This window comes from Trichechus manatus, unplaced genomic scaffold (genome assembly GCF_000243295.1).
Source record: "Trichechus manatus latirostris isolate Lorelei unplaced genomic scaffold, TriManLat1.0 scaffold00015, whole genome shotgun sequence".
NCBI lineage: Eukaryota > Metazoa > Chordata > Mammalia > Sirenia > Trichechidae > Trichechus > Trichechus manatus.
Window position 1 is genome coordinate 19,148,572 of NW_004443951.1, and position 16,468 is coordinate 19,165,039.

General features: G+C 40.6%; 1 protein-coding gene across 1 annotated transcript in view; it reads right to left on the reverse strand.

The window, feature by feature from the left end:
• The window catches only part of LOC101341305 (splicing factor 3A subunit 3), a 32,193-nt gene that overhangs the window by 1,374 nt on the left and 14,351 nt on the right, over positions 1–16,468 (reverse strand). The window contains exons 8-14 of the mRNA XM_023727045.1: positions 12,493–12,561; positions 12,003–12,070; positions 11,737–11,844; positions 10,837–10,906; positions 8,420–8,584; positions 8,204–8,314; positions 6,900–6,990 (exon numbers count right to left, since the gene is read on the reverse strand). Coding sequence (XP_023582813.1) covers positions 6,900–6,990; positions 8,204–8,314; positions 8,420–8,584; positions 10,837–10,906; positions 11,737–11,844; positions 12,003–12,070; positions 12,493–12,561 — 682 coding nt within the window. The remainder of the gene's footprint in view (positions 1–6,899; positions 6,991–8,203; positions 8,315–8,419; positions 8,585–10,836; positions 10,907–11,736; positions 11,845–12,002; positions 12,071–12,492; positions 12,562–16,468) is intronic.

Below are 16,468 nucleotides of genomic sequence, written 5' to 3' on the forward strand. Positions count from 1 at the left end.
GAAACACGCAGCAGTCAGGATTCAGTGAGCATCCACTGGGGACACAGTGTACAACACCACCCTCCCCCCTACTCAGGGCCTCCCTAGATGACACTGCCCTTGGGACTCTTGCTTGCCCTAAACTGCAGTTTTGGTTCTGGACCACCTACAGACAAAACCCCCTCGACTGCAAAATTTATCACAATCTTTGTTTTACTGTAAAAGAAAATTAGATCAAATATAACCGAAGACCTCACAGAACAGAAAAATGATGCTCTTGAAGGAAGAACTTAGTTTATATGGAACAACTTCTGGGAATTTTGGGACAAAGTGGCCTTACTGCCTTAAAGACTATAATAAGAGAGAAAAGGAACGCTACCAAATATGTCAAATACGTCCGCTTAATCTGGTACATATATTTCAAAAACTTCAGAGAAAAACAGGTGTGCTATCATGGCCACAGAGTCTAAAAGATAGGATGGCTCAACAGACACGGGAGACATTAAAGACAAAATTCTGTCAGCTCATTAACAAACCGTCCCACTGAAGACAGGAAAAGGAAGATAGCTACAAAACTACTGCGGAGGGGAGCAATCAGATAAGACAGACACAAAACCAGGGAAAGAATGACACGCATCTTTAAGAATGACGTCAAGAAGGTACACTCTCAGCACAAATGGATACAGGGAATAGATAAGATAGGTCTGCTGCTAGGGAGGGAAGATGATAAAACATTAGTCGATGACAATGAGAAGACTTAACTACTTGATTCCTATATGCTTCCATCTTTCCCATTAAGTGGAACAATCTTTACACCTGACAAGAGTAGAGAGAGAGAAAGTTGAAGCCTAAGAAATAGAAAATGAGACAATGTATGTAAAGATGCTTAGCTCTGTGCCTGCTACACAGATGTTCAACAAATGTTTTTTCTTTTTCCTTTTTCCCTCCTTGCTAATTGCTATAAATTAGCTAAAGTCTTCAGACCCAGATAGCAGGCCTATCAGGAAAGAGTGGAGAATTTATCATGTGCTTCCTATGTGCCAGGACAGGGCCCTGACATAGTCGTTGTCCATGCCATTCTGGAATCTGCTAAGTTAAACCAGAGAAGTATTAAAATACCGGAGGATGGGAAATGCTGTCATGATTTTCTTAAACGAAAACATGGATGTGGGAAACTAGAGCAGTAAGTGAGGCGTTATTCTTCAGAGAACTCTGAGAGCAATTAGAAAAGAATGTGATCACCATTAGGCGCCAGGGAGGTTTACTAAGTCAAGTAAACTGTTTCTGATGTGATACTTGACTCAATAAAAGGCCACAGACACAGGATATCATCATTTTAGCAAAGCACCTGCTCTTATAGGCAATGTACCTAGATTTTGCTAAGATGTTTAAGTATTATAAATGAGATAGCAATCTTTGGACTTGATGCTTTAGCAGTTCATTGTTTACTAGGTAGATAGATTTATAACTGCTAAATACTGGTGAAGCGTGACCAACCACTTAAACGGAGGTCCCTGGTGGCAATTCCGCAGTACTCTTCCTTTGCCGTTTTTCGTTCAACTTTTTTTTTTTTTAAATATCAACTGTCTGGAATAATGGATAAATTTACAAGTGAAATTCTTCATTTAAGTAAAAATAAATAAAACCAACTGCAACTTCTGAGGAGATGCAGCTTAAATGACAGTGCTGAATCCCTCTCTCCTGGCTAAGAGCTCCAAGAGAGAGAAAAGAAAAACTTCAACAGAATAATCTAAAACAAAGACAGGTAAAATCCAGTGTAGCAACTGTGCCAAGAGCACATGTTTCCCGGACAGGCCCTGGAGGAGAAGCCCTACATTAGTAACTATTTTCACCACCAGCATTACTGGAGACACAGCCTACAGGACTACAGATGGCACCTGACCCTGCTGTGCCTACCTATTGTCTTTCCCATGTATGAGAAATTCGGACACTGAAAGACTATGTGAGCTGGATGATGCGGAATCTTAAAACTGAAAAAGGTCATACAGAAAGAGGCCTGGAGTTGCCTTCATTGGCAACTGAGGTTAATAGATAAAAAACAAGGAAGTGAAACAGGTGATCTACAAAGAGAAGCACCACACAATAAGCATATTCTTGCAAATAGATGGAGGGCACTGGGCTAGTGTTTAGTAGACTCTTTTCCTTATAACCAAAAATCCCTAAGATCTAGTTTAAATGCTTAAAAACAAAAACAGCAATTCAGATTTAATCAAAAAGAATTATACCACCAATAGGAAATAAAAATTGCAGAAACTCTCCATAATATAAGAATTAAATTCAACTCAGTAATTACTGACATTTATTACTTCCAGCTGCTCCTTGGAAACGCTATGGGGCAGTTCTACTCTGTCCTATAGGGTCAGTATGAGTCAGAATCCACTGGATGGCAACAGGTTTGTTTTGTTTTGTCTTTTTTGTTTATTAGCCAGATACCTGAGAAACAGTCAGCCTTGTGAGAGTCTACATGTATATAACCACCTACTTATGTTACTGAAAGCTTGTAATGAAGCCAGATAATCTAAGATACTTAAAAGGAGGAATAACACCTGAAACGGAAAAGGGGGAAAAAGTGACAATAAAATTGTAACAAGCCTATGAATACTCCTATAGAGGATGGGGAAAAAAATACAAAGAGAAAGCGATAACACTGAGATAGAAGTAAAACTATAAATGCTATGTAGAGAACCTAAAAATATCAAAGGAAGCCATGATGGGCAGAACTGATACAGGAAATCAAAGACTTGGCAATAATAAAAACATGTACATAAAGAAACTGATTAACTTGGACAGCAGAATAAGGACATATTCTTAAAATGATATGGGTAATGGAAGTATCATGAACCTGCCTATAACATCCCAGAAAAAAGTAAAATATTCCTAAAAATCTCTGCATGGCTCTTAGAGAACACATGAAGGTTCCTTCTGGAACAACCCTTAACGATCGATCCACAACTTGATGAGGGTGATTTAAAGGAAGGCAGTGGAGCACTGTGTCCTATTATGTTACAGGACAGACATGGTTATGATCCCTGGCTTTTCCACTTAAAAGCTATGCAACCTGGCGATGGTACCTGACTTCTCTGGGTCTCAATTCCCTCATCTGAAAATGCAGGTGACACCTACCACGTCGTGGGCTGATGTCAGGATTACATGAGCGTAAAACATCTCCCATAGTACTTGTCATATTAACAGGCATTTGGATAAGTGGTCTCTAGCAATATTAGCAATATTAAACTTCGAATGAAAAGATGGAAATGACTTTGGATCTCACTCCTCACTGCAGAAGAGCCCACAAATGAAGACGGTGATGATGGCAGTTGTGCTTACTAACAACATACTACACTGTTTTATGCTTGTAACCCATATGATCTAACTTCAAGACAGTTCTCTTTAGTAGATATATTACTGTCACCCACATCTTAAAGATATGGAAACTAAGGCACTGAGAGGTAAGTAACTTGCCCAGGATCCCACAGCTAGTAAGAGGTGGAGCCATGATTGAACCCCAGTAGGCTGACTCTGCAGACCCTGACTTCTTAACCACCACGAGAAACTACATTAGGAATGTGGTTTTGAGCCAACTTTACCCTTGAAACAGAACATATCACAACCAAAGAACTTGACAGAATTTATCAACCAAGATCATGGCAAGACAATAGAAATTTAAATGCAGAAATATCACTTTTTATAAATAAGATGTTAAGAATAATGATAGAGAAGATAAGATTAAAAATACAAAATAAAATCTGCGGATAAATTATGAAAAGAAAGAAGCATGGAATTTACAGTGCTTCAGACCACTGAAATATAATTTATCTTCCATAAATAATTCAACTTAGTATACTATATATATATATATACTATATATATTATACAATGCACATTACATATATTATCTATGACAATAATAGAAATTAGTAGTAGAAATAAACTATTCGTCAAAACGTTAAAGTTAGAAATGTTGGAAAAATACCTGTCTAAAAGCAGTTCTTTAAAAACTACTAAACAAACCATGTAAATGAGAAGTACAAACAAACCTAACAAATTTAAGATAACCTTTCCAGAAAGGAGATGAATACAAACAGATCAATTAATACACTGAGTGTAAAAGCCTTAATACTTCTCTATAATGACAAATATTGAACACTGGGATAAAAAAATAGCCAATATTTGTTGTAAAAATCTTGATAACTGGGGAAATGGTCTATCACAACAGAACAAACAATGACATCAGATAAACAGGATGTCAAAAAGAAAATGGAAATGAATAATAAGTTTATGATACAATACTTAGTTTGTGTGGCTCAAACACAAAACAAAATTCATATAAAACTGGCAGAAGTGCAATAAGGGATGAAACTTAACCATAATTGGAAATGTCAACATGTCTCTATCAGAATTAAAAATGAATAGATAAAAGTATGAAATTAAAGACCTGGACACTGCAGGAAGTATAAACCAATCTACACGTGGAAAGAGAAGCACTTCTTTCCAAGTGGATATAAACCTTTTACAAACAACTATACAAATATCAGACACAAAGATACAATATATTTTACAGGCAGACACATGAAATTGTATTTTCTATTTTTATTTCTACATATTTCTATTTCTGTTTTTCTTGGCCCATGTACTACTGAGTGCCTGTAATTTAACAAAGTGGAGTGGTAAAATAAATCTTCTCAGTCTAACTAGTTGAAAGTGAAAACATAACACAGAAGAGATAAACAAGAAAGAAATAAAAAGCTTGTAAGGAAGATGCTAACAGTAGAAAAAGCTACTACTGCCAGGAAAATAGGAAGTCTGGGCTCGAGGACCCCTGGATGTTTTAATAACACATTTCCTGGTGTGCATGCCACATCCTTCTCCAAGATGTACCTTGCTGTTTTGTTCTATGTGTCTGCCCTGTGGCCTCAGAAATAAGCTTACTGAAACCATTTCTATTTTTTCTATATATTAGTGGTTCTTAACATTTTTTTTTTCTTTTTTCAATTGTATTTTTGGTGACAGTTCAGAGAGCAAATTCGTTTCTCATTCAAAAATTTATATACACTAATTGTTTTCTGTCATTCGTTGCAATTCCTGCATGTGTCACCACTAACCCCTCCCCCTTTCCACCTCAGGTTCCTCAGTTCCATTAGTCCAGTTTTCCTGTCCCTTCCCACCTTCTCATTTTTTTTTGGGCAGGTGTTGCCCATTTAGTCTCGTATGTTACTGATCTAAGAAGCACGCTCCTCACGTGTGTTACTGTTTGTTTTATAGGCCTGCCTAATCTTTGGCAGGTGAACCTCGGGAGTGGCTTCAGTTCTGAGTTCGAAGGGGATCTGGAGGCCATAGTCTCGGGGGTTCCTCCAGTCTCTGTAAGACCAATTTAAGTCTGGTCTTTTTTGTGAATTTGATTTTTTAGTCTACGTTTAGTCTACGTTTTTCTCCCACTCTGTCCAGGACCCTGTGTTGTAATCTCAGTCAGAGCGGTTGGTAGTGGTAGCTGGGCACCATCTAGTTCTTCCAGTCTCAGGGTTAAGTAGGCTGTGGTTCATGTGGTCCATTAGTTCTTTGGACTAATTACTCCCTTGAGTCTTTAGTTTTTTTTCACTCTCCTTTGCTCTGGACTAGAAGAGACTGATAGTTATATCTGAGACTGCTGCTTGCAAACTTTTAAGACCCCAGGATGCAGAATATTGTTTAAGAACTACGTTGTGCCAATTGATGTAGATGTCTATGGTCCTTTGCCTACAAGCCTGGGAATTTCTTCCGGAGAGGTGTTTAGTTATGTCTGAGAAGTTTTCCTGACTGTGCCACTTGTGTGCTCTATTGTCTATATCAATATATGAGGAGCATCTAGTCATGTATTTAGAAATTTCCACTACCAAACCTGTATCTGCTGGTGGGTGTGCTCCCTTACCCCTCCCTCACCTCTTGGCATATCTATCTATGTACCCATCTGTAGATTATTCTTTGTTAATACTATTGCTGCAGGACTTTCTATGCTATGGTAGTCACCACAGTTGTTCTTTATTCCTGTGTTCCCTGCAGTGTCCTCTCTTGCTTTGGTCATGCTGTGCTATCTTCTCCCATATTGTGTATTGCCTTTCCCTTCACCAATATAAACACGTGTCTACTGTCTCTTTGGTAATTTTCCCTCCCTCCCCCTCCGATCCTTGGTAACCATCAAACAGGTTTTTTTTCTGTGTGTAAGTCGTTTGTTGTTACTTTATAACAGCGGTCTCATACAATATTTGCCCTGTTGTGATGGACTTATTTCACTTAGCATAAGGTTCTTAATATATTAAAAACAATTCAGAAGATATACATACAGGTAGTCCCCAACTTACATCATATTCGAGCTACGACAAAGTGCACTTACAACTGTAGTTTTTTTTGGTACATCTTATCATTAGTAAAAACTACTACATACAATGTTGCAGTGCATAATTTGCTGATGTTATCTTTCTCAGATGTTCAGTCATGTATGTTCAATGTTATGATACATAAAGATACCCATACTAATAAGGCAATAATAATGAAAACCCACAAAAAAAAAAGAAAGTGGTATTCAACTTACATTAGAATCAACTTATGGTTCAGAACAGAACCTCATGGTAAGTCGGAGACTATCTATGTAACCATTCATTCATAATCTTACACACAGGGGAGTTCACAGATCTCAGGTTAAGAATTCCTATTTTACACTCAGCGTAGGACTCTTCTCAAGGGAGGAACAATCAATACTGCTGACTAAGTCACTCTCCTTAAAAATCCGTAATTATATGATTGTTCCAGTTTTTACATGCGTACAACCTGCTGCCCTTGGGCCTGATTCACCAGGGTATTGGGACAGTGAGTTGTAGGAGTGGGCACTTGGTCTGGCCTAAGAACAATAAATAGAGTTGACTTACAGGAGACGGCATCTTCAATCTGTGTCACATTAGCAAAGTGGGCGGTGTTTGGGATGCCCAAACATCTCATGCCATGAGCATGACGCCATTCCTGGGAGAAAAGAGAAGCAAAAGGACGTGAAATGGGAAAAGTTGAACATGGAGCGTTAAGTTCACTCTACTCATAAATCTTTACCTGACCCTTTGCAAAAGACTCCACCTAAAGGCATCATTCCTTTAGCAGATGTCTGTAAATAGCTGGATGTGACTGACAGGACGTACACAGTTCAAAGACGCATTGCATTGTTTGCCTCCCTGAGCTGGTTTATAAAATCTAGATCCTAGATCCAGTAGTTTTTCAGATAAAATCTTTGGGTTGCGATCACAGAAAACACAACTCTGACCAGTCACCTCCCATGCTGGGGGTAGCCTGATGCAGCCCAAGCAATCCACACAATCTGCACAAGTAGCCTTGTGTAAGGTATACTACTGGTAGATCAGTGTCATCTTTGTAAGTAAAGAAGTTTGTTTACCAGGTGTGAGAAAAGAGGTGAGGGAGAGGAAGGAGAGACTGACAAAATGACAGTTTTGGCTGAGTGATGACAAATGGGCTGGGCTTTATCCTGTATGCCAACTGCAATTGGCTGGAAAGGCAGTGTTCAGAAAGATTCACAGACCACTCAAGGGCTCAGCTGGAAAGAGCCAGGGTAAATTAGCAACATCTGGTGTGAAGGAGGGAGGGAATGAGGACTTCACACACATTTGCAATCCTAGGACTAGTTAGTCTTTTCTATTTTGTAAAAATTTCCTCCAAGTACTAAGAATTGAAGGCAGAAGCAAAACAAGGGTAAACCCACTTACTGGAGTGCTACACAGACAATTCCTTGTCTCAAGAATAACTTGATAAATGTCATCTCATTGGTTTTTTATTCAAAGAGGCAAAGGCTCATTTAAGTCCCAAAGGGAGATGTGGTCAGCACCCTCTTTAGTCCCAAGTAACGGGGTAGAGAAATGACCAAGGAGTCAGATTGGTCTAAGATGTTGGTAGAAAGAAAAAAGAGACAGCAGTACTAAAATAAGCAAGAGAAAACGGAAATGAGGTTCAAATAACAGAGTGGCAGAATGAACCGGAAACTTTCAGGCATTATTTAAGACTAGCACTGGTGCCTAAGGCCATATGCCTTATGCCTGACTTTAGACCTGCTCCCTCTCTAATTCCCTGAAGCTCTGCGCACTAGTGATCCTCTCAGGCTGCTCCATCCTCTTCCCTAAAGTCTCAGGTTTCATACTTCAATTCCCAGGAGAAATGGCTCTGAATTCCTTACAGCAAAGTGCCGCTGGAAAGCCTTGGGCCCTCGGTAGGTGTAGTTTCCACAAATCTCACAGTTGTAGTTGATATTTAGGCCATGAAGCTTATATAGCCAGTAGGGAATGGGCTAAAAGAAATCAGATAAGAAATGGCATTAGACCAACGTCTGCTAAGGGCTGCACTGCTTCCAAAACGGGGGACGGGGGCAATGGGTGGTGGTGCCAGGACTTACTTTGCCATCCCAGCCAAGGGGCAGGTTTTTGGGGTTGTAAATGATCTCATTCTCTTCATCTTCACTTTCACTCTCGCTGATCTGCTCTTCCTCCTCCTCTTCTCGCTCTTCTCCCGTCCTTGCCTGCTTGCGCTGTACGTTTTCATGAGTGAGATGTCGCTGTTCCTAAGGCAAGTCCATAAATGAAAAGGGAAGTCAGAGGAAAAACAGTGCAGAATCAGAGGGAAACTTCCTACTGTTTTCCCATAACCCCTGCTGATCCCTCACTCCAAGTGTAAGGTTTTCTTTCTTGGAGACTAAAGGGAAAGTCCTGCCTTCATATCACACCCCCTTATCAGCAGGCCCTCACTGATCTCCCAGGAAAAAGTAAAAACTTTTAGGCCATTTGCCTAAATTATTTATCAGAGGGCGCAGATTATTACAGAAAAACAGAGAACAAAGTCTCATCTATTCTGTCTCTAAAATATTTCCTGAACCAATCCTTTCTCCTCCTTTCCACTATCATTGCCCTCACCAAGATCATCACCTTCAAACTGGCCCTGAGTCTCTTTCCATTCCAGTCCTCCTTCCATTCTGCTGCCAGATTATCTGCAGATTATCTTTTTAAAGTCAAATCTACAGGCACTCTCTCCTGCATAAAGAACTTTCTACTGCTTACAGGACAAATATGTAAGATAACTCTCCTAAATTTTCTCTGACCACTCTTTTCCTCACAAGGCACACTCCAGCCACATCAAATTTCTCAGTAGTCCCTGGACATATAATTTTCTTTCATATCGTACCTTTGTACTTGACGTTTCCTCTGCTTGGAACCTTTTTTCTCCCTCTTTCTACTTAGAGAACTCAACCTCAGTGTATTACAGCATGTGTCACATTACACTGCAATTGTTTGTCTGTCTCCCCCAACCAACTATACGGGGAGCTTTTCAAGGGTAACAGGCTGTGTCATATGAACTAATGTACCCAAATACCTAGCACAATATCCCTGGAAACCAACAGGCATCAATAAATGGTGAAACAACGGCAAAAATCATAGCAGTATATAATGAGAGCCACCTCCGAAGGCCATTTTGGCTGGAACTGGTTCAAATTCCAAGAGAATGGTGCCACTTCCTGGCAGGGAAAGCAAGATGCTTTCAAAGAAGGGAGACAGCAGTGGCTGCATCTCATGTCAAGGGCATAAATTACCCTCCCGGCCATCTTCAGAGGATTGGCAACTCACACTGCTGCCCACCCTAGCACAGCCCAAGTTCACTGTGGAAAATATATTGCTGTGTGCCATTGAGTTGATTCCCAGCGACCCTACAGGACACAGTAGGGTCTCCTAGGCTGTACTCCTTATAGAAGCCAGGTCTTTTCTCCTGTGAAGTCACTGGGAGGGTTCAAACACCCAAACTTTTGGTTAGCAGCCAAGCGATTAACCGTTTGCGCCACCAGGGCTCCTCGTGGAGAACACAAGTGCCCACAATTTCCAATGTCCGTCTAGTCTCCTCTCACTGAAAATAGTCATAATAGAGGAAACCAACAGGTGGTAAGTTTATTAGCTATTATAGGGGGGTTCCTCAAACCAAGGGGAGAATGAAAACATCCATGACAAGAGACAGAGATACGTAAACGTCCCAGGAGATAGCTAGCTGAGCCAGAGCCACCCATTCAAATACCACCTGAGCATCTGCAAAGAGAAAGGCTCAGAGAGCAGTTGAAAATTCTAAAAGCAGACACTGTCAGAAAGGCTGACCTTCCCCCAGGACTCTCTGAGACACTAACCATTTTCCTCTCGATGAACACTGCCCTTTTTTCCACCTTCACTTCCCTGAAAGAGGCTTATTTTCCTACTCTTCTCCCTTGCCTTCTCTCTAAAATATCTTAGTATCTTAGTCAGGCTCAGCTTTTCCCCACCCCTAGCCTACCCTTCAACTCCTTCCTGAAAGAATATTCAAAGAGCAGCTCACAGGCAGCTTTATACCACTAACATTACAGCCTTAATAAGTTTCCTACAATTTCCTGAGCATGTTAAGTAATGACTATTCATAATAAGTCATACCCACAAAGCTGCTGTTAGTAGCCTATCTCTTATTTGCCTTTTGACTGTCTACTTCTTGGCTATCTCCTGGATATATGGAGCTCAGGCACTATTCTGGATACTACACTGAGAAAGGAGCCTATTCTCTATACCAGGACCCAAAAGAGATCTCTAGCCCCATAGGAACTGGACAATCTTGGAAATATAGCTGATGGTAGAACAGGGACTTAAGGAAAGGATACGGACACTGAGAAAACCCCATTTTCTGCTCCACCAGTTTAATGCCTACCCTCTTCCTCTTTTAAACCCTGAGAAAATATCCTGCCTGAGTTCTTATCTATCTCACTTCCACACCTTCTAGCATTTACAGTCCTCAACAGAGTCATTTACTCACTCCGAGAATCTCTACATATTCGTAGATCTGGGCTTCTAGGAAAGCAATGTCTTTGTTCCTCTCAGTGTCCCTGAAAACAAGAAATGAGCTGTATCACTCAAGTGTTTTCTCACCAAATACCTTGCTCCCCCTATCTGGGAGTATTTATTCCACAGTTACATTAAAAATTACAAGTGCATAAGAAATATCATGCTGAAAGCAAATCATCTGTTCAGCTCAGGACTTGCAGATACAAGTACTGAGGTTATATCTTGGAATGCATGGAAATTTCCTCTTTGATCTCATTCTAGAAGGTGAAAAGCTTATCAACAACATTTAAATTTCTATCATTATAATCTACAAAGGAAATGAGGTACAGAAGAAAGAGCTCTGGAGTCAGGCTGACCTGGGCCCAAATACTGGCCCTGCTGCTAAGTAATTGTGAGAGTATTATGGAAACATTTTATAACTTTCTAAGTCCTTACCTGTTTAAAAAAATCAGGGTAAGGACAACTTTTTAGAAGTATTGTGAGAATCAGAAAAAAGACAAACAAAAAACGCCCTGTACAAGTACATGGCTCAAGAATACATTCAACTGTCATTAGCAAAATAAGCTTACAAAAATATTTTTTGAAACTATTTAGCCTTTTAGTCTCCATAACCTACTGAGGTAACAAAAGGTGCCTAGAGCACCGTTTCAACATTAAGAGACTTCCCCGACTCCTGATCTCCTGAGTACAAATTGCTCTTGGTTTTCTGGTAACAGTGACAGTACTCTCTATCATTAGCAGACACAAAGAGTGGACTAGATCTCTATGAACCAAAAATGATGATAAAACTGACTTTAAAATCCCTGTTATGGTAAATTTATGCTTAATAATAAAATAAGACGTAAATAGAGGTGCCACCTCAGCCACTCACCGCTTGGTGCCCTTTGACTTGGGATTTTTGGCAAACAGGGAGGTGTCAAGCGACTCCAGGGACTTTCCTTTGGTGCTGAACAGCCTCTGGGCTCGCTCTTCTAGGGTCCTAAGGAGAACAGAGGGCAAAGGATTTCAGGGTTAGTTCATCATACAGATGTGCTCATTTTTACAGCGTAGGGTGACAAACAATGGAATCAGAGACTTAGAAGATCTAGCCAACAGACACTAAATGGGACAGTTATGATCAAAAAACCAGTCTCTCACCCGCCGCATTTCAGGCCTAAAGCTAACAGTGCAGATTTCAATCTGTCCAGACCCAGGGAGGCCAACTCCTGTACAAAAAAGGGAAAAGTTATAATATTATATAAGTAGAATTTGGGAAATGACAAATGCTCAAACCCAAGTCTTCTCAGGCTGGTATGTGGGTGTTCCTGAGGCTGTGGCAGAACTACACATTCCATAGCCGATCTCCTAGCATAAGTTCAAGCTCTCCAAAGTACTGACCCTGTGGTCAAGTTCACCCTTAACCATTACCTCCACCATAACTTAATGTAGTTAGAAGTGTTCTTACACAGTTTTCAAAAAAAGTTACATAATTTTTGTCTTCTTTTAAGTTTCCCACATTCTTTGTAGATGCCTGGTCCCAGGAGCTGGTGTCTTATCATAATACAATCATGGCATAAAAACAAGAGAGTGAGTGCTCCCTCAGAAGGAGGGGCAAGTAAGCTCAGTACAACAGCTACAGGAAACATACCTCCCAGGAAGAGAAAGCAGAAAGGTCAAGATGAGCTCCGGCATGGGTCAGGGCACTGCTTGTCTCTTTCTGAGAAGAAGAACAATACACCATTTATTGAAATCCAGATTTAGGACGGAGGTAAGTGAGTCAACTAAACTGCCAGCTGCTGCCTGGCCCCTTTCTTATACACATTTATGAATAAGGATCAAATTCTTACAGGAGCAGGAAAAAAAACCCAGATGGTCCATCCTCTCTCTGAGAGTTCTGTAAAAACTCAAGCTTATCCCCAAGAGTCAAGATATATAATAGAAATTTTTAACACATACTCTAATCAGGTGTTGATCAGCAGGAACCACACAGCAGTAACAACACGGCTGGTGAAAATCCTGGGTCTACTCAACAGCAAGCAGGGCCTGGCAAATCTTGTTCCAAAGTACAAAGAGAAAACCTTGCATACATGGCAGGGAACACCTCATGGCCACAAGTGATATTGAGGGGCTCAACATCTAATGCCCCTGGAGAAGGCAGGGCCAGGATGGCGGAGTAGTCAGGCGTTCTGGTGGACCCTCTTACAACAAAGACCCAAAAAAAACAAGTGATTCAATTATATATGGCAATCTGGGAGCCCCGAACATCAAAGGCAGAGTTAAGGAACCGGACGGAGTGGCAGGGGGAGGGAGAGATGTTCGGAAGCAGCGAGGAGTTGCCAGGCGAGAGCCTGAGCACTTCAGGCCTGATCAGCTTAGGGGTGAGCGGTGAGGCAGGCAAGCAGCCTTGCTCAGGAGGCACATTTTCCCGCACCGGGAGAGACCTAGCTGCTGAAAATCTACTCGGCCACCCAGAACCAGTGAAAAGCAGCCCTCATAAAAGATAAGTACTTGCGTACAGATTACTGCGCAGATCAAAAACACTCCCCTTAGGGAAAAACCTCTCACCCATTTACCTCCCCGCTCCCTGCTCTGCACTGGGTCCTGGACCAGCTTCAGGAATTGCCCAGTCCCCTGGACAGGAAGTAGGAACCATCACATGCCCAGAGCCATTCTCCCTGCCTTGGAGAGTGAACAAATTAACAAACAGGGGCAAAAATAAACTGCCGACTCCCCTGAGCCAGGAACTCAGGGTAGGCAGAGCTCCTTTTCCCAGTAACAGGCATAAGGGAATCCACGGCCTTTGAGTGCCTTTCCCCCTGCATAGACTTGTGTGGGCCCATCTCAACAGCGTAGGCCCTCATTACTGCAGTACAGCAGGGTATACACCAGAACTCTAACTTCAACTGTTTCAGCTGTAAAGCGGCAGGTTCTTGACATCTGACACTGCTCTGCCCATTAAGCAGGGTCTTCACCTACCCACATCAGGGGCCTAAGGACTTGTGGCTACACCCATGCCACCTAGCCACCTGCAAGAGCGGCCCATGAATAACTGCTGCCCCCCAGTCCTTACAGCCAACAGCAGCAGCTGCTCATAGTCCAGCTGCAAAACCCACCCACCTATACGCTCTAGGAAACAGGGACACACCTTCCTCCTGGACACTCGAGGGCAGCCGTCAGCCCCGCCTTGATCAGAGTGTGTCCCCCTGCTGCAGCCAGATGCCTGTGCCTATACCAATCACCCATGCCTGTCTAGGACTGTAAGGGAGAGCCTACACCACACACATGGTGGCTATCTATCTGGTCACCTGAGCTGAATCCATACAGGAAGGTGGGCAGACTCCTGAGCTCACATACCTAGTAATAGATCTAACCACTAGTGACAGGACATTAGAGCTTCAAAGGTGCCAATAATCAAACTAGCTCATACGAGCAGCCTATTTGGGCACATGAAAACAAAATAAGAAGCTAGGACACAGTAAGCAAACATAAAATAAATAAATATAATAACTTATTATGGCTAGGAGACAACAGTCAATATCAAATCACATAAAGAGACAAGCAATGATGGCTTCAGCAAGCTCCCAGAATAAAGAATCTAGAAATGTTCCAGAAGAGGAAAATTTCTTAGAATTACCAGAGGCAGAATACAAAAGACTAATATACAGAACTCTTCAAGAAATCAGGAACGAAATTATGCAAAATGCAGAACACGCAATAGAGGAAATTAAAAAGATTAGAGAAGAGAATAATGACAAATTTAACAGGCTGCAAGAATCCATAAAGAGGCAGCAATCAGAAATCCAGAAGATTAACAATAAAATCTCAGAATTAGACAACTCAACAGAAAGTCATAGGAGCAAAACTGAGGCAATGGAAGTCAGAATCAGTGAGACTGAAGATAAAGCACTTGACATCAACTTATTTGAGGAAAAATCAGATAAAAGGAATTAAAAAATGAAGAAACCCTAAGAATTATGTGGGACGCTGTCAAAAAGAATAACCTACGAGTGATTGGAATAGCAGAACGGGGGGGATAACAAAAAATAGAGAGAATTGTTGAAGATTTATTGGCAGAAAAATTACCTGATATTGTGAAAAATGACAAAATATCTATCCAAAATGCTTCTCGAACCCCACATAAGGTAGATCCCAAAAGAAAGTCACCAAGACATATTATAATCAAACTTGCCAGAACCAAAGATAAACAGAGAATTTTAAGAGCGGCTAGAGATAAACGAAAAGTTATCTACAAAGGACAGTCAATAGGAATACACTCGGACTACTTAGCAGAAACCACCCAGGCAAGAAGGCAATGGGATCATATATATAAAGCCTTCAAGGAAAAAAACTGCCAGCTAAGAATTATATATCCAGCAAAACTGTCTCTCAAATATGATGGTGAAATTAGGGCATTTCCAGATGAAAGTTTAGGGAATTTGCAAAAACCAAACCAAAATTACAAGAAATACTAAAGGGAGTCCTCTGGTTAGAAGATCAGTAATATCAGATAACAACCCAAGACTAGAATACAGGATAGAGCAACAGATATCAACCCAGATAGGGAAATCACAAAAATAAATCAAAGCTAGAACAATGAAAATAGGGAAACAGATGTCAATACGTAAAAGATGACAACATTAAAACAAAAAAGGGGACTTAAAAAAATGTAGACATAGATTTTGCATATAGAGAGGAAGTCAAGGTGATATAGAGAAATAAAAGACTGGTATAAACCTAGAAAAATTGGGGTAAATATTAAGGTAACCATAAAGGAAACTAAGAAGCCTACAAGTCAAAATAAAAAACTAGAAAAATACAAAGACTCAGCAAACACAAAATGAACAACAATGAAAAAGATGAAAACAAAATACATAAAGAAAAACGACTCAGCACAGAAAATTAAGTGGACAAAGAAACTCTGAACAACACGCAAAAAAAGACATCAAAATGACAGCACGAAACTCATACCTATCAATAATTACGCTGAATGTAAATAGACTAAATGCACCAATAAAGAGACAGAGGGTGGCAGATTGGATAAAAAAACACTATCTGTCTATATGCTGCCTACAAGAGATATACCTTACACTTTAAGACACAAACAAACTAAAACTCAAAGGATAGAAAAAAATATATCAATCAAACAACACTCAAAAAAGCACAGGAGTGGCAATATTAATCTCTGACAAGATAGACTTTAAAGTAAAATCCACCACAAAAGATAAGGAAGGACAGTATATAACGATTAAAGGGTCAATACACCAGGAGGACATAACTATGATAAATATTTACACACCCAACGACAGGGCTCTAAAATACATAAAACAAACTCTAACAGCACTGAAAAAAGAAAATAGACAGCTCCACAATAGTAGTAGGAGACCAACACACCACTTTTGGTGAAGGACAGAACATCCAGAAAGAAGCCCAACAAAGACACGGAAGAGCTAAATGCTACAATCAACCAACTTGATCTTACAAACATATACCACACACTCCATCCAAGAGCAGCCAAGTATACTTTCTTTCCCAACGCCCATGGAACATTCTCCAGAACAGACCACATATTAGGCCATAAAGCAAGCCTTAACAAAAATCAAAGCATCGAAATATCACAAAGCATA